The sequence below is a fragment of the Ailuropoda melanoleuca genome, chromosome 13 (assembly GCF_002007445.2).
Source record: "Ailuropoda melanoleuca isolate Jingjing chromosome 13, ASM200744v2, whole genome shotgun sequence".
NCBI classification, from domain to species: Eukaryota; Metazoa; Chordata; class Mammalia; order Carnivora; family Ursidae; genus Ailuropoda; species Ailuropoda melanoleuca.
In genome coordinates this window covers 22,411,452-22,435,727 of record NC_048230.1, presented here as the reverse complement: position 1 = coordinate 22,435,727, position 24,276 = coordinate 22,411,452, and the positions used below count along the sequence as shown (strand labels likewise).

General features: G+C 39.6%; 1 protein-coding gene across 1 annotated transcript in view; it reads right to left on the bottom strand.

Annotated features, from left to right (window-relative positions):
- Positions 1-24,276, bottom strand: part of SKAP1 (src kinase associated phosphoprotein 1) — a 245,895-nt gene that overhangs the window by 219,988 nt on the left and 1,631 nt on the right. Inside the window, exon 2 of the mRNA XM_034640668.1 lies at positions 22,044-22,208. Coding sequence (XP_034496559.1) covers positions 22,044-22,208 — 165 coding nt within the window. The remainder of the gene's footprint in view (positions 1-22,043; positions 22,209-24,276) is intronic.

Below are 24,276 nucleotides of genomic sequence, written 5' to 3'. Positions count from 1 at the left end.
ATTTAAAACACATCATACATTCTCTGCCTTGTTAAACCACCTGCTAAACAAAATCAAATCTCTTCTTGATGACTTAAAGATGTAAATTTGAACTTTGGTTATTGTACCAAAACAGTGGTGCCTTCTAAATGGATAGGATGTCTGCACTCCTCGATGTCTAGAGAGGACTTCTATTTCCCTCTTGACCATCTCTGCTCTCTTGGTATGACTATCTCCAAACAGACTGCAAAGAATGAAGTGTTATACTGATATTAGAAATGGAATTCAAATGGAAACCTAGTTGAGCAAGGCTTTCAACAGCAAGTTGGTAACACTAGGAAAACCCCTTGCAATTGACCTTGATCAGTGAGCCACATAGTAGAGACTGATACATGCTCAAGGAAATGGCTTTTCTGGATAATGCTAATAGTCTGTACACTGTAGATATTTCCTATAACTTCTTTTCTTACTTTGGAAGATTCACTGGATTTCAAATTTTCTTTCCAGTAGCAATGCCCTATCTACTACTGGGTAAGTGGTAAAGGGTCATATGGCCAGTGACACCCAAGAACAGAAATGGGAAAAGAGCACCATCTGGTGGAAGTCCCTGGTGGAGGCATCAGAGGCTGGGACCCGGGGGTCGGGGCGCCAGCCTCAGAAAAAGTCAGGCAGGAATGAAAAGGCCCCTGGAGGGGAGCTGGTTCCCCCTCTAGCCCCAGTACCTTTAATCCATCAAAAGCACAGGACCTAGTATCTGCCTACAAGAAGCTTACAATCTAAACAATGAGATATTTATACATGAACAGACGTCAATCTAAGAGAGTAAATAACAAGCAACGTTATCTAATGTTGACAGTATTGATTTTTTTAGAAGTTTGTTCCCAGACAATAAAAAAGAAATAAAAGAAATAAGACCTTACTCATCACTGAAGTTTTCCATAACACGTTCACTACATAAAATCCCTGCTATGCTCAATCCAACATCCACCCTGGGTGTCAACAGTAAGAAATCTGGGTGCTTTTCTCAATTAGTCAATGATTACGGTCTTTCACCACAACACTGAAAACCTGCATTCAAATATTCCTTCCCCTGTGTTCTAGCATCAAGACTGCAAATTGTGGTTGTATGTCTACATAACCCCATACTCCCTGCATGTACTAGGCAACCAATTGTAACTCAATGAACTATTAAAGAAAAATGCCAGCCAGGTATGTTGTGACAAAATAAAAGACCCTAAATATCAAGTCAGAGTTTCATTTTTTTTCTTTCTGTAGATAAAGGGGAGCAACTGAAGGGTTGGTTGGTTGGTTGGTTGGTTGGTTGGTTTGCTTGTTTTAAGGATAGGAATGATGTTCATTGTGATCAAACCAGCAGAAATATGCAGCCTGGATGGGAAGGAGAAAACCTGAGAAGCAGTTTACTGGAGACCAAGAGGAGAGACAAGAGATTTGATAGCACACTTGGACGTGGGTTGGGAACAGAGCGTCAAGAGGAAAATCAGAGTTATCTTTCGCTTACAAACTTGTGTATGGGAGAGAGCAAGGCAGCGCTCACATACAAAGAACTCCAGCTGATTACTATATTTTAAAATGTAGTATCTTTGGCTCTTGTCCTGTCACTTTTGTCTCTGCTGATGCTTGGAACCTAATTTTGTTTTATTTTTTGCTTGCTTCAGGTTAATAGCTACTCTTGGACCACCAAGACTCCTAGTTATCTGATTAGTGAATAACTGATGTTTGCATGACACTGTGACTGTGGACTCCTAACTCATTGAATTTTACAGCTGGAAGGTCACTGAAGGTCATTTAATCCAGTCCCTCACTTTCCAGATGAGAAAATGAACTATGGAGAGGTTATGTGATTGCATCATAGAAGTTTATAAGTCCACATTATGAAGCTACCACCGTTTATCTTACACAGGCAGGTTCAAAAACATGATAGTCACTTGAAAATTCCTTTGGTCTACACTCAGAGAAAATATTCTTCAATAATGAAGGTTTTTAATAATGAAGGTTTTCCTATAAAGAAAAGCTGACAGAATTATTTGTGGACAAACCGATATTAAAAGAAAAACTAAAGAGAGCTGTTCGGACAGTAGGGAGATGATCCCAGATGGAAACACACTGAAAGCCAGAAGAAATAAAGAGCTCACAGAGTAAAAATGTTAATGGAAGTGAATACTGACTATGCTTAACAATAATCGTAATGTTTGATGGTGTTAAACATTTATATGGAATCAAAATGAAAATGTGGGAGGAGGTTAAATGTAGTTAAAATATTCTAAGGTTCTAGAAAAAAATTCCTTTGGTATTTCCCTTGTTGTGAACATGGTCACATCATTCACCTGAGAACAAATGTTACACAAAAAATATTTAGGCTGGACTAGTTCTTCGAGCTCATCTAGGCAGAGTGGATTTATCAACATTAACATGCCAACATACCATCTATATCTCAAGTTATGAAGACCACATTCGTTCTCTCAAACGTAAATAAATCTCCACTATTTGCCAGATATTCTGTGAGGGACAGAGAGCATGGAAAGCCCCAACTGGGGGCTGGTTCGGCTGGAATAGTCTAACTGTGCCAATGTGATGGGATTGGCACAAAACACACACAAGGTAAAAACTGGGGCCAGAAGAACCCAGATCTGGCTAATGCCAGAAGCTGTCTCACTGCTTGCAGATAAGGGTTGCTGAGGGAGGACCTGAGATCAGATAAAGGAAGATGCCTGGCAGGGGAGGGGAGGGTCACAGAGAGGCCAGGCCCAGGATGCAGAGGGGCCAGGCCCATCAGACCAGGTGGCAGAGGCCTAAAGCAGACATGTTTGAGGAAGGGATAGGGAAAGATTCTGAGTGGGTTCCAACCTGAAAGCCTCTGTTTCATCTTGTGAAGTAGGTGATAATGTCATGCAAGAGCGATATGATAAATCTACTAAGGATTGGGGAGGTGGGGGGAAAGAGGAACATTAGAAAGGTTGCTACTTGGGTCATGCAAAGTCACTGCCAGGTGTCACTAAGGGTTCAGCTGAGGTGGGAGACTAAGCCTTACAATAGAGGCACTTCTACTGTGTCATTTATCTTCAGCACTGAGGAGCTGCCCAAATATAAGAGCAGAGACGTGGACCGTTGAATTGATCTGAGGTTAGGATTCTTCTAGGCTTGGGAGATGAAAGGACAGAAGAGTAAGAGAACACTGGAGGGCATGTCCGGGCACTCAGACTGGGGAGGAGAAAAACCAATGGCCCAAGACTTGACTCTACTGTCCGTACATGTTAGAGACTTTTAACAATCAATTAAAATATGCAAAAACAGGAGATAGCATTATTCTGCTCTTCTCTTCCAGGACAATCCTCTGTCCCACCAGTCCCAAACTTCTCCTAGCTCATGCTCCCTGTTTCAATGGCTGACATCTTCATCCACCCAACCGAGACTTGGGGACCGCCCTTTCATCTCTTTCTCTATTACTGTGTACATCCCATCAGTCACCAAGACCTGGACATTCTACTTCCTTGATATCTTTTAAATCTATCTCTTCTCCATCACTACAGGCACTGAATTCATTCAAACCTTCAAAATGCCTGACCCAGATTGATGTCACCACGTCCTAAGACGCCTACCTGCCACCTGCTCCTCTTTGACCCATTCTACTCAGTGCTGATGGAGAAGGAAGGGCAGTGGTGAGCAAAGGCTTTGCAGACAGGTCTGGGTTGGACTCCTAGCTCTTCCACCTTCAACCTGGCAGACTTCTGCTGCAGCCTCAGTCTCCTCAACTTTTTTTTTAATCGAAGCATAGTTGACACACCATGTTACATTAGTTTCAGGTGTACAACATAGTGATTCCACAAGTCTATACGTTATGCTGTGCTCACCAGGACTGTAGCTACCACCTGTCACCATACAATGCTACTACAATATCATTGACTCTATTCCCTGTACTGTACCTTTAAAAAAAAAAAAAAGATTTTATTTATTTATTTGACAGAGATAGAGACAGCTAGCGAGAGAGGGAACACAAGCAGGGGGAGTGGGAGAGGAAGAAGCAGGCTCACAGAGGAAGAGCCTGATGTGGGGCTCGATCCCATAATGCCAGGATCACGCCCTGAGCCGAAGGCAGACGCTTAACCGCTGTGCCACCCAGGCGCCCCGCCTGTACTGTACCTTTTATTCCTGACTTATTCCTTCCATAAATGGAAGCCTCTATCTCCCGCTCCCCTTCCCCCATTTTGCCCATCCCTCTACCCTCTCCCTTGGTTTCACCTCTAAAATAGAAATAATAATTATACCTGCCTCGTATGTTTTTTGGGAGGATTGACTGAGCACTAGGCCTGGCACCTGGGAGGCCTTCAGTAAATGTCAGCTGTTATGTCATTAGCACCATCGTTATTCTAATGACCTAAAGTGCAAACCCAGTCTTGTCATTGCCCTGCTTAAAACCTTGCAGTGGCTTACTCCAGCCCCAGCCTTCAAGTCATCCCCTGCTCTGTTCACACTGCTGCTCTCACATGTCTCTGCTCTCTCTGCCAGCACACTTTCCCCATCGTGTCCCCTTTTTCTCCCAGTGAACCTCTGGTGGCCCTTTGAGGCTCAGCTCTGTCACCTGTGTAAGGTGCTCCCACGGCACCTCTATACACACCTCTCAGCAGCACCTGTAACACTGCACCACAATCCTCTTGTCTGTCTAACTCACTGGGCTCCCAAGGGGCAATGGCACAGAGCTTGTGCTCAGTAAATTCTTGCTAAAAAAGTGAATGGACATGAGAAACAGAGGGGCTGTCTGAGTTCAGCACGAGTGGAGCGCAGAGTGCATTTCAGAGAGGGGTCAGAGATGAGGCTGGAGATGCAGGCAGCAGGCAAGGCTCTCTGAGTAATGCCATGGGGTGTGGACTTTATCCCAAAGAAGGTGGGGAAAGGGACTTCCATGTTCCACTAAATTACTCACACAAAGACAAAAGAGAAAAACAGAAAGAGAATTAAAGGAGGAGAAGAAAAGGAAGAGAAAGGTAAAAAATAAGAAAACCTTGTTAAATTAAAACCTTCATCCAAATGAAGAATCCCCCTTCCCCCTCAAAGACCGATTTCAAAGAATAACCACAATATGACTGGCAAAAGTATACTTCAAAAGACACGACTGAATACACATTGTAGTGGCAAGAATCCAATATATAAATACAATCAATTTGTTTCTTCATTAAAAGCTTTCATGAAGAAAATGATTTAATACAAATGCTAAAGCTACTGACACAGATTAATTGAAAAATAACAACAGAATCCTAATTAAAGACATAATAATATTTTACTCATTCATACTGCTCCAAAACTGAATAAATATATAAAAATAAAATTGAGAATGCAGGCTTCTACTGGTAACCACTCTAAGAGCTACAATGAGTTACCGATATTTTTTAAAAATGTCATATCCTTATATACATGGTTTCTTCCAGTTAGGAATTGGGATGGGGGGTGCCTGGGTGGCACGGCGGTTAAGCGTCTGCCTTCGGCTCAGGGCGTGATCCGGCGTTGTGGGATCGAGCCCCACATCAGGCTCCTCCGCTATGAGCCTGCTTCTTCCTCTCCCACTCCCCCTGCTTGGTGTTCCCTCTCTTGCTGGCTGTCTCTATCTCTGTCAAATAAATAAATAAAATCTTTAAAAATAAAAAAAAATAAAAAAAAATTAAAAAAAATAAAAAAAAGGAATTGGGATGGACACAGAAATTCAGAGATCATTTTTAAATTGTTTCAGTTTTGCCCTCGAGTTTTTTCCTAATTGTACAAGATTCTATACTAAAATATCATTCTTGGCCTTTTATTTCTCTGTATGGTATCTATAGCAGTCATATTAAACCCTTACAAGAGATACCCACTTATCCCAATCATAAAGAATGGAACTACTTTATCTAAAGCCTAATGACTATGTGATCAGTTCTATGGCTGTATCAATACAGGTCAAGTGTCACCAGCAGTTCAACTACAATCAGCCGTTCAATCCCAGGACTTACCTGTCCCATCATGGGGCCAGGACTTTGGTTCTGTCCCACTTCAAGGGATTCTCTAGCATCAAGAAATGTTTTCCCATGTTGCCAGGCCACCGGGAAGCACAAAAGGTAGCAGGCAAACATCAGGCCAAGGGAAGGGCCAAGGCCATTTGCTGCTGACCATATCTCCATCCCTCACCCTACAAGCCAGTTGGGTTGAAATGTTGTCAGTTACTTTGCTGGTCCTAAGCCTTGCCAGTAAAATTCTCCTGTCAGTTATCCCCAATCGTACTGGGGAACCCTCCTCACCACGCAACTAACAGCCTCAACTCATACTTTCCAGTCAAATCCTTCCATCCTTCCCCTTCACCATTCAAATTCATTTGAAAACCTTGTGTCTTACCTTAAAAAAAAAGAATGAAGTCTTCTGGTAAAGATTTTTACATATACTTGCCTGAGTATAAGAATCTCCTGGAGCCCTTATTGAAACGCGAATTCCCAGAGATGACTCCAGACCTAATAAATTAGCATCTCCAGGGTAGAGACCTAAAAATCTGTATTTATTTATTTATTTATTTATTTATTTATTTATTTATTTATTTTATTTGACAGAGAGAGACAGACAGCGAGCGAGGGAACACAAGCAAGGGGAGTGGGAGAGGAAGAAGCAGGCTCCCAGCGGAGGAGCCTGATATGGGGCTCGATCCCAGAACTCTGGGATCATGCCCTGAGCTGAGGGCAGACGCTTAATGACTGAGCCACCCAGGTGCCCCTAAAAATCTGTATTTTTAACAAGATCCTCAGGTAATCCATATGATCAGGCAAGTTTGGAAAACAATATTAAGGAAATGGGTATTTTGCCAACAGTTGTCTGCTAAGAAAATTCTAGACAGGTAGCCCCCAGTTCAAGTACAGGTTCAAGTATAGTTCAAGTTGTTTGGACCTTGGAATGCACTTTCCTAGTGAAACAAAGTAATAGATCGTGTTAAGATTTCTGCGCCAGCTTCAAAAACTTTTTAAATCTTGTTAACAGATCTGAAGTATAGTAAATACAATCTTTTGTTTACAAGCCAATCATATTTCAAAAGTTGAAGCATGAAGTTGGCCATTTGGAAGGTATTTTTCATAAAGTTCTGAGAGTGGTTAGTTACCTGGCTATCCACAAAAGCTTATTATGCCCACAACAAGCCAATGTCAGCTATAGAATAACAGATATAAACATGAAGTTGGTGTCCTCAAAGCAAAAGATAATGAGAGGGAGAAATGATATGTCTTCCTTCTCTGGGCATAGGCAAACTTTGACATTCTTACCCTCTCTGCCTTTGCAACCATCTCCCACCTCCCAGTGGCCAAGGATTGCCCAGGTGCCAAGGATTCAAGTGTTATCCACAGCTCCCTACTAAAGCATCAGCTTACACACCCCTGTCCTGTGCTTTCCTCTCCCAAATTACCTATCCCTCCTCCAAAATTCAGCCAAAACTCTCATTTCCATAATTGGGTTCCATCCTATCTTTTTCAGCTTATTTCTCCCATTATTCCCTTACACATAATAAACTGAACTGCCCTTTGGTTCCCAAATATGGCTGAACTTTATCTTCTCTGTGTCTTTGTACCTGCTATTTTTGGTGCAATGTATCTCACCAAAAACTCATCCCTTTCAACCCATAGCCAAGCCATGATGCCATCTCACAGCCCTGAAGGCTTATCATAACCCACCAGCCAGAAGTGACTTCTTTCTCTGGGATTTCACAGCACAGCCTATGTGTACCTCTCTTAAAGCTTTAGCCACAATATATCTTGAGATATAGTTATATGTGCATGCTTTTTTGATCTTTCTCATTGGGTTGTAATTTCTTGGGAATATTTTGGGGGGTACCTAATTATGTAACATGGATTATATTAGGCACTTTTATATGCATAACAACAATCCTACAAGGTGGATGTATTGTGTAATTATTTGGTTTATCCTGCTCAAAAATAAGTTACGAGAGGACTGGAACCTGTGTCATATTCACCAGGAAAATGCTTTGCACATAGTATTTGCTCAATAAACATTTGTCGAATGAATTAAGTGACATTATTCACCTTTTATGAAGAAATTGAGCCTCAAAAGAGTGCTGGCATAATAGTCATACTGCCTGGGTCCAAATCCAAATTCCAGAACCTAACACTTGTGTAACCTTGAGCAAATTGGTTACTTCTCTGAACTGCAGTTTTCTCATCTGATAAATGGGAATGATTTGGTATCCATCTCACACGCATGGATTAAATGAGACAATGTGTGTGTGTAAAGCCCTTGACAATGGGCCTGGCATATAGTACGTGTGTGGTGAATGTTGGCTCTATCATTCTTAAATTGGAGAAGTGAGAGTCTTTGAAGCCCTCATTCTTCTCATGGAAAAGGATCCTCTGATGCTTTGATAACCTTCAGTGACCGAGCACTGTTCATTGCCCATAATAGAGGTTCCACAAGTCACTGGCCACCAAATTTCCTCTGCACAGTCACCTTAACCAAAAGTTAGAAGAAGACCATTAAACACAGCTAATGTGTACACTCAAAAGTCTCCCAACCCTCAGGTGAATTTATATTTTAAAAGAAGGTGATGAGCCTAACTACATTTCTAAATGGTGAAAAGGTACGCAGCAAACGGGAACCAGACATTTCAGACCTTCTAGAGACGGTGTCTGTGAGCAGTGGTCTCCATGCCGGCTCTGGTCATGAGTCTGGCCACTCACTGGCCCGATAACTTCTTGAAAAACTGGGATATGCAATATGTGACATTATCTTGATTGCCTGGCATTGTGCCCAACAAAGAGGAAACAAATAGCCAATACGTGTTCGTGAAGTAAATTAACTTCTTCCGGTTTGTAATCCTCACCCTGCTCTTAGGTGATTCCAGTTCTCTTTATGACCAATATAAAAATCAATCATGGTGACTGATGTTTTGAGAAGGAGGAAGTGAATGGTTTACTCAAGCACCATCACTTTGGGAAACGAGATCCACAAACACAAATGTTTTACTAGATAGTCGCACAGAATGTAGATAACCCTTTTCTAATGAAGGATTCATCCTGTGTCAGTTCAGTGCAGCTCAAAGGGATACTATCTAAGAAATGAAAGTTGTTCACAGTCAGTGATATCTCATCTAATGAAGACCTTGAGAATGAACTTCCTTTATTTAAAAAAAAAACATATTTTAGCAAAATCATCATTAATCACTCAGAGGACTGCTGTATTTCATATGACTCAAAAATAATTTTACTTTCATGTGCATTTATGGGTGTGTGTGTGTGTTTGGCACAGAGTAAAGCACCTCCACATACAGCTACTTTTTTGTGCAGGAGTGACCCAAGGCTTCACTACACAATTAAAGCCTAATTTCCTCTTTCTACATCTCCTTCCTCCTCAGTTCCAACTCCTTTCCCACCTGGAAACCAAATACTCTTTGGCTATTAAAGCTCTCTCCCTTTTAAAACAGGAAAGGCTCTGATCTCAATGACTTAGGATTAAATACATACTCATACAGAGTTGGAAAATACAAATAATCAAAAAGGAGAAATAAAAAATCACTCAAATTCCACTTGCCAGAGATTACCATCATTAACACCTTGGTAGGGGCAGGAGCCTGGCTGGCCCAACGGGAAGAGCATGTGGCTCTTGATCTGGGTTCAAGCCCCACGTTGAGTGTAGAGATTACTTAAATACATTAACTTAAAAACACACACACATGCACACTAACATTTGGGTGGGGGTTTTTTTCAGACATTTTTCTCTGAGGTTTCACATAGATATTTAACTTACTTTTTCACTTATATCTTATCGTTCCACATCAATAAATGTTCTACAGCATGCATGATTAAATTATTTATTTATTTATTTATTTATTTATTTATTTATTTATTAAGTTTGTCTTTTCAACGGAATGGAGGAGCAGAATAAACTGAAACAGGGAGAACGTTGAGACAGAGAACCAGAAAGGAGAATTTTGCAATGCTCCAAGCAAGACTTTATGGAGGCTGAAGTTTAGCCAGTGACAAAGGGAAAGAAGACAGATTTAGGATAAAGAATCAATAGGCTTGTTGATGGCTTGGGGAGCAAAGTTAGAGGATTCTGCCTTGGGGGCCTCGGCCTAGAGAAAGCAGAATTAGGCATTAGGGGTGAGCAGAATATAAAATAATAAGTTCATCTAGATGCCTCAGTCAGGATTTTTCTGACTACAGGTAACAGAACACCCAACTGACATGGGCTTAAATAAATAGAAGTTTATTTTTCCTTCAAAACAGAAAGTCTGGAGACAGGTGATTCCAGGGTTGATGCAGGGGCCCAACACTGGCATGAAGGACCTAGGCTCTTGCAGTATTTCTGCTCTAACACCTTAGAACAGAGTCATATCTTAAGGTGGCTACTGCATTCAATGTACTGCCATCTCCCGAGCGTAAGACTGTCCTGTGAAAGGCTATCAGAAGTCTGTCATGGCTTTCATATCATGACTCATCCCTAGGCTGGTAGGGTTCTGTTGTCAAGGAAGAATGGAGGGTGCCTGCTGGGTAGGCATCCAGCAGGGTCTGCCCCAGCTTTGTGAACTTGGAGATCTCTAAGACACCCAAAAGGGGCTATCCCATACGTAGTGTGAAGCCTTGCCCAGAGAGCTGCAGCTGAGCTGGAGAGCTGGAGAGGAAGTTGTGGAGCTGTGGACACGGGTGCAACTGCCCAAGAAGAATGGGGTGAGGACAGAGGCAAGCCTGAGGGCAACGTAAAGGGCACAGGGCAGAAAAATGAGCTCAAGAATGAGCTTGGGGGAAAAAAAAGAGTGTGTAAATGCAAGGAAGAAGGAAAACCAAGAGAGACTATTATCGTGAGAACGAACAGAAGGAAAGTTGCTTTTTTTTTTTTTTTTTTTAGCTTTTGAGGAAAAGGAAGCTATCAACAGTGTCAGATGCTACAGAGAGACTGAGTAAGTGAACAGTGTCCCCTGGCTGTGGCAATTAGAGAGTTACTGGTACTTTGGCAAGAGTAACTTTATAGGAGTAGAGGCTAGATCATAGAGGAAGGAGGAGTGACCAGAGAAGGAGAAACTAGGCTTCTGTCTGTAAAAAAATCTACGAAATAGTAGCTGGAAAGGGAATCACTGTGTAGGATACAATGTTTTTCTTAATATTAGGAGAGATTTGGGGTGCCTGAGTGGCTCAGTTGGTTAAGCGAGTGACTCTTGATTTTGGTTCACGTCATGATCTCATGGTCGTGGGATCGAGCCCCACATTGGGCTCCACGCTCACTGTGGAGTCTGCTTGTCCCTCTCCCTCCTCTCCTCCCCCACTCATGCTCTCTCTCTCAAATAAATAAAATCTAAAAATATATATATTAGGAGAGATTTGAGCATATTTCTATGATGAAAGAGAGTTGTAATGGGGGGGGAAGTTAAATTTAAGAAAGAGAGAGTCCTAGGGGGTAGTGATAACAAAGGAGGGAAGATGATAACTGTGAGATCTCAGGGAGCCCAGTGGGAAGCCTGCTTCTCCCTTTCCCTGTGTTCCCCAGCTCGTGCTCTCTCTCTCTCTCACTCTATCTCAAATAAATAAATAAAATCTTAAAAAAAAAAAGATGACAGGGGCGGAGAATTGTAAAGCCATGTAGACACATCTCAAAAGGGGAGAGGTTGGGACAAGATTGAATGGGAAAAGTCTAGAAGTGGCAGCAAGGAGCTTGAAGAATGCCAAGAGCACTTCCGGAAAGTAAGCAAATTCTATTTAAGATGACTGCAAGCAAAGCAGTGCCCTGCAGAAGAGCTGTGTTTTTTACTAAGGCAGGGATGGAGCAATGTGGTTCAGGATGCAGTGGAATTTGATGATAACAAGACATGGACCCTAGGAACAGGGGAAAGGGCTAGAGGAGAAATCATCAGAAGAGACAAGAAATGGCAGAGACAAGGACATGCCAAACCGAGTAGAAAGGAGGATGACCAGAAGCAGAGGTCTGCTGACAGCTTACAGAGATGGCGGGAATGATTGGCATCCGTGCTCCCGTGGAATGCCAGGGTAGGTCAGCGCTCTGGTCACCTTTTCTCACAGAATGTTAGAGAGATGTTATCATAGTAGATACATGAAGAGAAGGGCACCATGTCTGCAAAGGTCTTGTACCCCCTAACACTCAGTTAAAAAAAGGCATCCTATCTTTGGAGAAGAACACGTGGGGCTGGCCACTAAATAGTAAATGTCCTAATAAAGAGTGTCTCTTGTTTTAAGTTTTAGCCTAGGACCTAAAAACACAGTTTTTGGTTATAACAGTCCCCCTGCCCCCATTCATTCAACTCACATTATGGAGCTCATACCACATGCCAGCATCATGATAGACCTTTTTTTTTATTTAATTAATATAAGATCATCCATGCTTTTAAAGAGTTAATAATCTCTGGAAATATGTATTCTGAGTTCCAAGAAACTGAATTTGAAATGAAATGAAAAGTCTGCTTCTCAACTGTGAATATGCATTCAAATAACCTTGGGATTGTATCGAAATGGAGATTCTGATTCAGTGGAACCTGAGATTTTACATTTCTAACAAGCTTCCAGCTGATGCTGATGTTGCTGGTCCATGGGCCACACTTGGATTATCAAGGAGCTGAAGACTCTAGCAGAAAGATTCCTTGCTTTACCTTTTCTATTTTGCACTGACCTAAAAAGTCCTGAAAATCTGTCCTGTCTTCCTTGCTAATTCCCCTATCCATGCATTTTTCTAATAAAAAGGTAGGGAGGGGGTAGAAAACCTCACAAAGGGCTTTTTCTCCCAAGCAGCTATTAGCTACACACACTGCTTTCGTGAACATGTCAAACATCTATCTCATGTGATTAAATACTTCTGTGGAACCTCTAATATTTCAAACAGGGCACCTAGATATTCAGTAAAAGAATAAGAGACTGGGAACAGCAATTAATTCTAGTTATGCCATATGGCAGTATAGAACACTGGCTGGAACCTGAAAACTCAATTTCACAAGAGCCTTACTTATTCTGAATTTTAATCATTGTAGAATCAGCAAACATATGCCTACCAACCTGCTCCATTTACACAAAATTCTAAAGAATAATCACACTGCACACTCAAAAATGATTGGTTTTTCCCACACGGACTTAAAATTTCTCTCCTATCGGGATCTCAAAATAAAGTAGCTGCTGACAGCTCCAGTTTAATCTTCCTGTTAAATAAAATCTTCAAACAGTTCTCCTTTTAATGAATAGAACCGCTGGCTTTTCATTTCATCATCAGCTCACAATTTTGCACAAGTATAATTATTTCTGGTTCTGGATTCTCCAGTTCTGGGGTTGGTTCAGGTGCTGGCTGCCCATCCCTGTGGACTCTCTCCATCATGCCTGTCACTGCTGAGACACCCATTCCACCATGCACTCTCCATTTCACCTCTCTCCAGAATGGAGACATTATCATTTTCAACACATACTCCATCCCCTGTCCTCTTAGAGCTAAGATACTTTCATCTCCTGTACATCTAATAATTTCAAGATAAGGACAGAAAAATCAGTTCTTGTTCTGTGAACTTTTGTCTCCAGTGCTTGAGAGACTATCCTAATATCCCCTGAACATGTTTTAGTGATAACATTTACTGCACTAGGGCCAAAATGATTTTCTGCCACTTTCAATTCTAGTTCAATAAAAGAATAAGAGCTTTGTTTCTAACCTCTGTCATTTTTAATACCATAAAGTGATTTTAAAAATGTAAAATTGAGTTCCATTTCCTACTGGACTACCAATCTCATATTAGCTTTCCTTTTATCAAATTTATGAGAAAAGTCAGAAATTGCCTTTCCTTAAAAAAAATCAAAATTTCAGGATCTCCTGGGCAGAATGTTTGAATTGAATTTCAGCACTCCATAATTGCTGGCCTAGAAGTTTTAAAGAAGTATAAAAGTTAGCTACTTATATCAGGAATAAAAAACTGGAGGACTATCCTTTAGTTCACTTAAAGTAACAAAAATAATAAGGTTATTCCTAGAAAATCACTGTCCCTAAAAACCCCAGATATGTTTAGTACATTTCCAAATTGAGGAAGTCTATGGTTTTCTGAAACCACAGTGAATGAAAACCATGGTTTCTAAAATGCAACGTCAAACAAAAAATATTTTTTTGCAACATTATATTATGAAAATTTTCTAATGTGCATAAAAATTGAAAGAACTCCATATATACCTACAGCCTAGCCTCTGTGATTCACATTTGGTTATATTTGCTTTGTCACATATCCATCCATCCATCCTTCCATCCATCCATCCACCCATCCATCCATCTTTCTTTGATGCACTTCAAAATTAATTAGTATACATTAGACATTAGTATACACCATAACCATTTTAGTATGCATACATAATTGACTAAACTTCAGTATTTGTTACAGTTCTTTTAAACCAATCATCTTTTGAAAGATGCCAATTCCTTTTTTGTAATGGCTTAGTTAAGTGAACTAAGCCACCAATTACAAATTCTAAATCATAATCTTTTATTAATTCTATTACTTTGAGTAATTTCTTATATCCCAGTTCTCTCACCAATGAAGGCACAAGGACACTTGATAGACATGGTAAAATGTGTCAGTTACCAAACTGCAAAACAGACCTTTTGGGTTATGGCAGAATTCACAAATGAGAGAGACACTCACTAATGTAACTTAGTGAAATAGCTAACTGGAGATTATGTGGACATAGAGTTTTCTGTAAATTATAATGAGAACCTCAACAGGGCTCATGAACTCAAGAGGGAGCTTGAGTGTGAGCATTAAATAATAATGCATCTTATATAAGCCACATTGAATCTACACTACAACAATCTGAAGCCTGACTTTTGAAGATGAGGTCACTCCAGGAATAAATTTGGCAACAAAGCACTAACATCAAATTGGAGTTTTCTTGGCTTTGCAAACCCGTGGTATTACTGACTTGTAAACTACCTAATAATTGACTACAGTATGAGCTGCCACAGGGAGAGCTGCCGTCCTTTATGAGCTGTTTGTTCCCCTACACTGATCTTCCTTTCTTTTTTTTCTCTTTCAGAGGATTGGCCCTGGAAGGGGCATCCTTTGAAGCCTGAAGAATCAAAGCTATTGCAAAGCACTGCTGAGAGTTTTGAAAGAAATATGAAGAAACTACATTGGACCTGGGGCGATAGGCTGAGATCTTCCCAAACAGGTCAGCAGTTGGTCTGTAAAATACTCCCACTGCCAAGGAGGCGGTGACATCTTGTGTAAATCAAAAACTAAAACCCTAAGACATCTCATTTCCATTTTAAATGCATGGGGGTTAAATATGGATATCTAGCACTTGAGAAGGTCCTGTGGGATTGATTTTTTCCCCTGTCTTCTCTGAGCCCTTTGCTGAGCGTGATAAGTAGGACCGCATTTCATTATCAACCCTGCTAGCACTGCACTTCGGGGAGACTAGATGAGGCTACACAGTGGGGGAGAAGATCCGGCTTCCAAAGAAGAAATGATTCACATGGTGCGATTATAAAAACCTACTTTGGGCCCAACTCATTTTCAACAGAATCATGAAATAAAATAAAATCCCAAGGAAATGAAATTTCCTGCATCATTTTCCAAATTAAAAAAATATCATAGCAACACCATAAAATAAATCAAATAGAGGTGTCAAACTTTGGTTGGTAATGTTTTTATTTTTGCCACATTTAGACAAAAAAATAATTCCAAACATGTTGGGAGAGGCAACTTCAAAAGAAAACCTAAGATCATCATTAGAAGAATCTTCAATTGAATCAGTCAGCGTTATAGAAATAACATTAGAACAAAGAGTCTGGCTCCTGACAGCTGACCTAGTGCTCTTGTATTTCTCTCCCCTTTGCTCTAGTTTCATGAAGAGGATACAGGGTGGGTCTATATCCGAAATAAGAGAAAACAAGAAAATTAGAGAAAACCACAATCAGGAAGGCTCCACACCACAAGGTCCCTGGAAATCCACAAATAGATGAATACTGGAAGGCATTTTTTTTTTTCCAGTGGCTTTCTATAAGCCGAGGAAATAGTGCAATGCTGGAATAAAAGACTAGCTCAAGATAAAATGAAACTTAAAATCAAGGCCAAAGCAATAGTGGTAAAATGAAGACAGTGATTTCATATAAATGATCTTTTCACACAAGGCAAGAATTAAGAACCTCATTTATAGACAAATAGACAAGCTTCCTGCATTAAAAAATTGACACAGGATTTTCTGAGACCTTTCAGGACAAATCCATATTGAGTAGATAATAGGAAGGCGCACAAGCGATAACAATGGCTGTAATTCTAACAGGAGTAAAGCAAATTTCAGCGACCTAACTACATGGCTAAAGAGTGTGCTCAGCTTCCCGTTCTAGTGGATTAGTCCAACCTGAACGGTGCAAGCTCAGTCACTTGCCTGCCTCCTAGGTCACATTTCAAAATTCCTTTCACTCTTGATAGACCATATTATTCTGTTCAAAGAGATCAGTACTTGGAATTTTTAATAAAATGTATTCATCCATGCTTTTTTAAATGCCTTTTTATTTTTTATTTTTTTTAAGATTTTATTTATTTATTTGACATAGATAGAGACAGCCAGCGAGAGAGGGAACACAAGCAGGGGGTGGGAGAGGAAGAAGCAGGCTCATAGCGGAGGAGCCTGATGTGGGGGCTTGATCCCATAACGCCGGGATCACGCCCTGAGCCGAAGGCAGACGCTTAACCGCTGTGCCACCCAGGCGCCCCTTAAATGCCTTTTTAAAAACCCTACTTACTACTTAGCATGAAAAAATACTAAAATATTATTATATATCAGAGTTACTTACATAAAATATTTTATAGGATGCCCAAAGGGAGAGGCTTCTGCCCACTAATATCAGCACAATAACCCAGTGTAAAAGAAAAAAAATGGATCAATTTAATCTTAGATCTGGTACCAAACCCAAGATAGCCTTGCAAGTGATAATCATCATCATAACATTAAAAGGCAAGTTATACATTTCAAGGCTGGTTGGGAGGAGCAGAAGACTTGCTAGGAAACAACACATGATAAGATGATCTTCCTTTCCAGCTTAAGCCAAGAGACCAGAAGTGGATAATATCATATCAGTCTCACCTGCAGAGCATTTCAGACTCAAAGAACACTAAATATAACCCCTCACTGCCAGATACGTATATCCCCCAAAATCTTTTAACACAGTTGTGAAATCTCGGCATAGATTCATTGAATAACAGCACACTCGTACAGGAATTTGGCATATAGTTGATCATTTGATATCCCTAAATTTGTTGTGGGTTGTTTTCTTTCTTGGTTTAAGGATGGAAAGCAGGGATAGGACTGAGAAAGGAAGAAATGAATTATTTTTTGAAGATTTTATTTATTTGTCAGAGAAAGAGAGAGAAAGAGAGAGAGAGAGAGAGAGAGCACAAGCAGGGGGAACGGCAGGCAGAGGGAGAAGCAGGCTCCCCACCGAGCAAGGAGCCCGACATGGGACTCGATCCCAGGACCCTGAGATCATGACCTGAGCCGAAGGCAGATGCTTAACCAACTGAGCCACCCAGGTGTTCCAAGAAATGAATTATTAACCTTCAAGATGTGGTCAAATTATTGCTATGACTTTTGAGCCTTTTCAGAGCTATTGAAACATAGATGGATTGTACAAGTATGGCCTCCTCTTTCTTTTTCTGAGTTGGCACTGGAACTGCAGTGTAGGTAGCAAAATGAAATAACAGAAAGACGTTATGAGCAAATAACTAAACTCACAAGTAACGCAAATGTATTAATTAATAGCCCATTATATCTTAGTTCTTTTCAAGCATGCTTCATTTGAATGCGTTTTCTTTTGGGGTATTTAAGTTCAATAACCAGCACTTATGAAAAGTCAAACCCTCTATGTAATTAATGGTAATTATATTTACAGTATATTATTTTGAAACTCTTTTTTTTTTTTTTTTTAGATTTTATTATTTATTTGACAGAGAGAGACAGCCAGCGAGAGAGGGAACACAAGCCGGGGGAGTGGGAGAGGAAGAAGCATCCTCCTAGCGGAGAAGCCTGATGTGGGGCTTGAACCCAGAACGCTAGGATCACGCCCTGAGCCGACGGCAGACGCTTAACGACTGCGCCACCCAGGCGCCCCATATTTTGAAACTCTTACTTTCATGAGTTGTATCAGACTAAGTTTTCGTCTCTCTTCCTATAAAACAAAGATATCTGATAATATTATTTTTTTAAAGATTTATTTCTCTATTTTAGAAAGAGAAAGAGTGGGGGGAGGGGGAGAGGGAGAGAGAGAGTCTCAAGCAAACGCCACACTGAACACAGAGCCCGACGTGGGGCTCAATCTCATGACCCTGAGATCACGACCTGAGCTGAAATCAAGAGTTGGATGCTTAACCGACTGAGCCACCCAAGCGCCCCTGATGATACATTTTTAAGCTAAATCTTGCTTTAAATTTAAATCCATGTTAAGCTAGAAAGAAAAACTTGAAGTTCCCAAAGAAAACTGAATTGTTTTTCTGATATTTGTATTAATGTATCATGTTTCGTGCAGAGCTATGCACTAGTCACCCACAATAAGACATGTTCAAGATACTCTTTTAGCCTGTACATTAGACGTCCTGGGTTTTGTGGGTTTTGTGCCATAATCCTGTTACAGAAAGTTATTTCTTGATATCTTTCCCTTTCAGTATGCTATCAATCTACCTGTCTCTTTTTGGAGCTCCTTTACGTTTCACAGAAGGAAACAATACTCCAAGTTTGTTTCCATTGGTGCTGGCCTTCACTTCCAACAGTGAGTGTAAACAACTAGTTGTTCCAAAACAGCCCATCCAGAAGGAATATAGCCCTACCTCAGTAATAAAAATATTCTATTTTCTTCATTACTTCCCCCACTCTCAAGATATTCTTGCTGTCAGATGGCCTCCCCCGAACCAAACTTTTAAGAAATATTCGACTGTTTCTGCCAATACATGAGGCTGCCATCAAGCATCTAAGTGCAGCTCCTGTCTGCTTCATTCCAGGTGTCCCACATCTGGCGCTGATCCTGCAGTGACCACCGTAATAAAACAGGAGGAGACTGTGCCTGGCTTTCATCCTAATCATTCTCTAAAGTGTTCAATGAAAACTTGGACTTAGAATGTGAAAGCTTTTAGATTTTTAAGGAGAAGGTTTAAATGAGGCAGTTGGAAAAAGAACAATGAATATCACAGCTCAGGATGTGGAATACCACAAAAAGGCTTTACGTCCTTGGAATCACAGGAATTACCATCTTTTTATTTTTTATTTTTTGGTCTTACATGGGATACATTATCTCATTGGTGCTACATGGAAGCCAAAAAAAACCTAGTATGTAGATAGAGATACAGATAAGATTTTTGTTTGTTTGTTTTTTAAGTCTGGGAGGAAAGAGAACAGCTAAGCTACTTGTACTGAAAAACAGATAAGCATTTTCAGGACATCCATGACTCTTGACACAGCTCTCATTTCCTGGGGTCGGTCACGCTAGACAACAGAAAGGTGGCAAATGGCACATTATAACAGCTGTGATGGAGTCACATTCTTTGACTTATGGCAATTCCATAGCCGTGGCAAACACCACTGAATTCTGAGTCACCATAAAAATTAGAGCCAAGCCTCTAGAGTTTACCAAGAATCAGAGGCAGTGCTATTTTCACTACTCTCTACCCTTTTCATTCTCAAGCAGCTCAACTTGAGGAAAGAATCAGAGGAAATGAAGCAAGAAAACAACAAAGAGTGGAAAGTTGTGTGTATGTGTGTGGGGAGGGGATCTGTATATGTGTGTGTGTGTGCATACACAAAGTATTTATATCTATCGAGTGGCTTTCTCAGATTTCCTGCTTGAGGTTTCTTACCCACCTTCAAGTAAGCCCTGAAGTGTCAAATCATAATTTTAGATAGGTTCCTATCCCCCTAAATGTACCAAACCCTAAAATAGTCTTGCTTTAACATGACTAAAGATACAAATTTTTAAACGACTTTCAGTGGTTCTTCTCATGTCACATGACAACTTGCCATATACGTTTAACTCTCAGGTTTGATGATTTCCAAATTTCTTTTCACACCTGGCTTTTTGGCATGAGATACAATGCCACACAACAAGAGTAAAAGTGGCTGGTATTGTACAAGCTTTCAGTATCAATACAGAAAGTATATAATGCTGACCAGCCATTAACAGGACCACAGGAGCAATATGGCTGAAGAAGAGCATTCAGTAAAGCAAGGGTTACATTAACCGGATGATGATTGAATGGGTGGATGTAAGGCGATTTCAAACAGCTTGCCAAAGGAAAGCCTCATTTTTCCATTTTCTGGTTCAGTATCTAATTTCTGGCTCCTCATTTCCTCCGTGATCTGATAATTATGAAATTCTAAATAAAGTGTCATCTTTCTTGCAACAAATCAATGAACAGAAAGCTCCCATCAGATGTTTCCTAAAGCTCCTGCTGATTATTTCCTGAATGTCTATCCCACAAACCACACAGCAAGTTCTTTGAGAAAAAGGAACACTCTCCACCCCATGACAAATACAGCTTCTTTCTGTATGCATTTAAAGAGGACTAAGAAGTAATATGCAACTGATAACAATGAGTTACCACAAAATCACCTTTTATTACCAATTTCAGATAGAAATTTAGCTCTTTCCAAACACTGTGGTACAAATATGGGAGAAGAGAACTCCTCCTCTTTGTATATTTACTCATAAAGATGCAGCAACATTTTTTTTGCATTCCTTATCACAAATTTATACCAATAGTACCACCATTACACAATTATATTTTGGGCATCCCTCTCCCTATCATACAATTTCAAATAATGCTACCTTTATTTCTCAGGCAATCCTTATAATAATCCTGTAATATAAAGGTCAACTTGTGAAAATAAAAAATTCTATGGGTTACTAACGAAGCCTTCAGATACACAAGTGAGCCTAAACTTATCTACTGATAAAGTAACATTATGGAGAAGTTTGTTTCAAACACTCTTCCAGCACACCAAAAATTATAGATATTCTCACTTTTGCAAAAAGCGCCCATCTTCTGCATTCTGTTTGTTTCAATTATTCAGGGCAACCCAGGCTGATAATTACACAGTCCCCAGTTGCTGAGTAAAAGGGATGCTTAATTAGCCAGCAGGAAAGATCGATTAAGATCCAGCAGGGCATCTTGTGAGGTTCTCTCACATTTCTGGAGGGAATAGGTTCTGACTGTGCCCTTCCAAAGGATAAAATTCCCTGCTTCTAAGGAGTTTCCGTGCGGTCTCTAAAGCAGATGCTCAGATCAGTCACACAAATTAAGTCCCAGTCATAACCTTACAGATGTTCTCTCTTTTCTAAGAGTGCGTGGTTCAGACATTCTGAACCGCATTGCCATCGGGTTGAGAAAGCTTAAAATAACACTCAACTTGTCCCCAGTTCTCGTTCAGTTACCATATTTCAAGCAAAAGGGGGCCAGCAAATATATTATAAAAGAAAATTTTTATTTTTTTCTCCCCCAAGCAAGTATATGTATCTGCCAGATGCTCACATTCTAAAAGGCACAAATTAGGTCAGGACCACTTATTTTAAAAAGTCAATGAGTATGATACTCCAAACCAGTCTGAGACTAAAACATTCCAATATGGTCAAAGAATCAACTGGATAAGTCTGGTTTAAACTTTCTATTAGGGAAGAAGTTATGGAAGTAAAATCAGAACCAAAAATTATGACAAAAATCTGTTTTACCTCTAACTGCCTAACATCTTCCCTTTGGTAACTTGGACAAGCATAAATGTTTAGCTTTTCACACATTTTGCGAAAGCATTCAATAAAGATGAACATAGCAATCTAAAGCTAAAAGCAGATTCGTTATCATAAGATACATTATTGTGAAAATATTTTTATTTTGGTAAGCTAGCTACACTAACCATGCTTGCCTACCTCCAATTCAACTCAGTAAAAATTTATTAAATCTCTGTCAAGTATAAAGAACTATGATAAGTGTGTCCTACCTGGTTAATTGATACACTATGAAAGTAGATTTTACTGACTATGCATTGTTTCAAAGCTGACACGAAATGGACCCAGTTTATACAAACCTAGTTTTGACTTGCTGGAAGCCCCGTAGAATATGGTCTCTGTGGTCCCTCGCAGTAGCACTGAGGTTCTCATTCCGCAAATCTTCTGCCAGGAACTCCTCAGCATCTGAAAGAAAAGGAAAGTAGATCAACAGAAAAGAAGTATGAAGGGAGAAATGGGAAAACCTGAAGGATTAAGAAATAGGTATTATTTTCTCTTTAAAAACTTTAAAGTTGCAAAGCAATGTGAATGTACTTAATACTACAGAACTGTATACTTACTAATGGTTAAAACAGTAAATTTTATGTTATGTATATTTTACCTGAATAAGAAATGAATAAAACTTTAAGTATGACTATAAGTGATGCCTTCTGATAATCCAAGACCTCATTATAAATTTGGAATGCTAATGCATTTATTAATCACCAAAAATAGCTATTTTCTAAACCATTTCAAAGAAACATGGAAATATTAATTATCTCTGATGGCAGAGGATGGACTGTCAATTTCCTAAACCTATAAATATTACAAACCAGTCATAGAAGGTCACAGGCCAACAGAAGCGAGAAAGAAACACCAGTAAATAAAGCTGAAATAAAAAATAGAACTGAACTACAAAATCAGGAACAAAAAGGGCAGGCATTCAAAGAAGAAAAATTAATTAGCAAATGCATCATAAATGAAAATGACAATGCAACCAAGTGAAGGAACTCACATGGAAAAGAAAAATGTGTCCAAGAGAAGGAAACTGCAATTAATGTGAGCATACATTATAAAATAGGGACATGATAGAAATATATAATATGAAACAAATCATGTTATGTTGAAAGAAATGGGGGGTATCTAGATATTTTCAAAGACAAAGTACATTGATAATGATTACAATTGCCAGAAATACCAGCTACATACTTTATTATGCAAAAAAGGGTTATCATCCCTAAAAAGTATATAAATGACACAGTTAAAATTTCCCACCTCCAAAAACAGTGCCTGCCATATACAACTGTCTCACATATGCTATCAAAGTAATGTTATGAATTTATACAGTTGGGTTACATAAGCATGCTTAAAATTTTGTTTTACATTCATACCATTCGACACCACCAAAACAACAACAAGATCTTAGATAACCATCACCAGTACTTTTGATGAGCTATAAAATTCTGGAAATTAAAAATTTCACGGAGGACCGCCATCACCTTCCAAGACTTGCATCACGTCTATTCCATATGTCATTTAATGGGTTCCTTTAAAGTCCTCTGAAGGCTGAAGAATGAGGAGACGGGAAGTTGATTAAGAGATAAAAACAAACGCTACCCCAAATTCAATGAATGTAATAATACACCTATTAATAAAGGACAAGAACCACATGATCATCTCAATAGAGGAAGAAAAAGCATTTGACAAAATTCAAGATAAAAAAACACTCAACAAACTAGGAATAGAAGGAAACTTCCTCAGCCTGATAAAGAGCAGCTACAAGAAAACCCCACAGCTAACATCATACTTAATGGTCAAAGACTGATGTTTTCCCTCTGTTCCTAAGATCAGAATCAAAATAAGGATGTCTGCTCTCACCATGGATGCTCAACATGATGCTGGTCCTAGCCAGAGCAATTGCACAAGAAAATGAAATTAAATAGTCCAGATTAGAAAGAAGTGAAATTATCTCCACTTGCAGATTACACGATCTTGTATACAGAAAACACTAAAAAACTAATAGAACTAATAAATTCAGTAAGTTTGCAAGATACCAGATTAATATACAAAAACAACTGTCATTCTATAAAGTAGCAATGAACAAGCCAAAAATGAAAAGAAAAATTCCACTTAAAAATGCATAAAACAGAATTAAATACTTAGAAATAAATTTAACAGAAGTAGTGCAAGACTTAAACTCTGAAAATTGCAAAAAAAAAAATTGTTGAAAGAATAGTAAAGATCTAAATAAACGGAAAGACATCCATGCTCATAGATGAAAAGACTAACTATTGTTAAGATGGCAATACTCCCCAAACTGATCTGAAGATTTAATGCAATCCCTATAAAAACCTCAGTTGATTTTTTTGCAGAAATTGATAAACTAATCCTAAAATTCATTTGAAAACTCAAGGGACCCAAAATAGCCAGAACAATTCTGAAAAAGAAGAACAACTTTGGAGGATTCACATTTTTTCCCCAAGATTTTATTTATTTATTTGAGAGAGAGAGCGAGAATGGGTGAGAGAGAGAGCAGAAGTCAGGGGGGGGGGG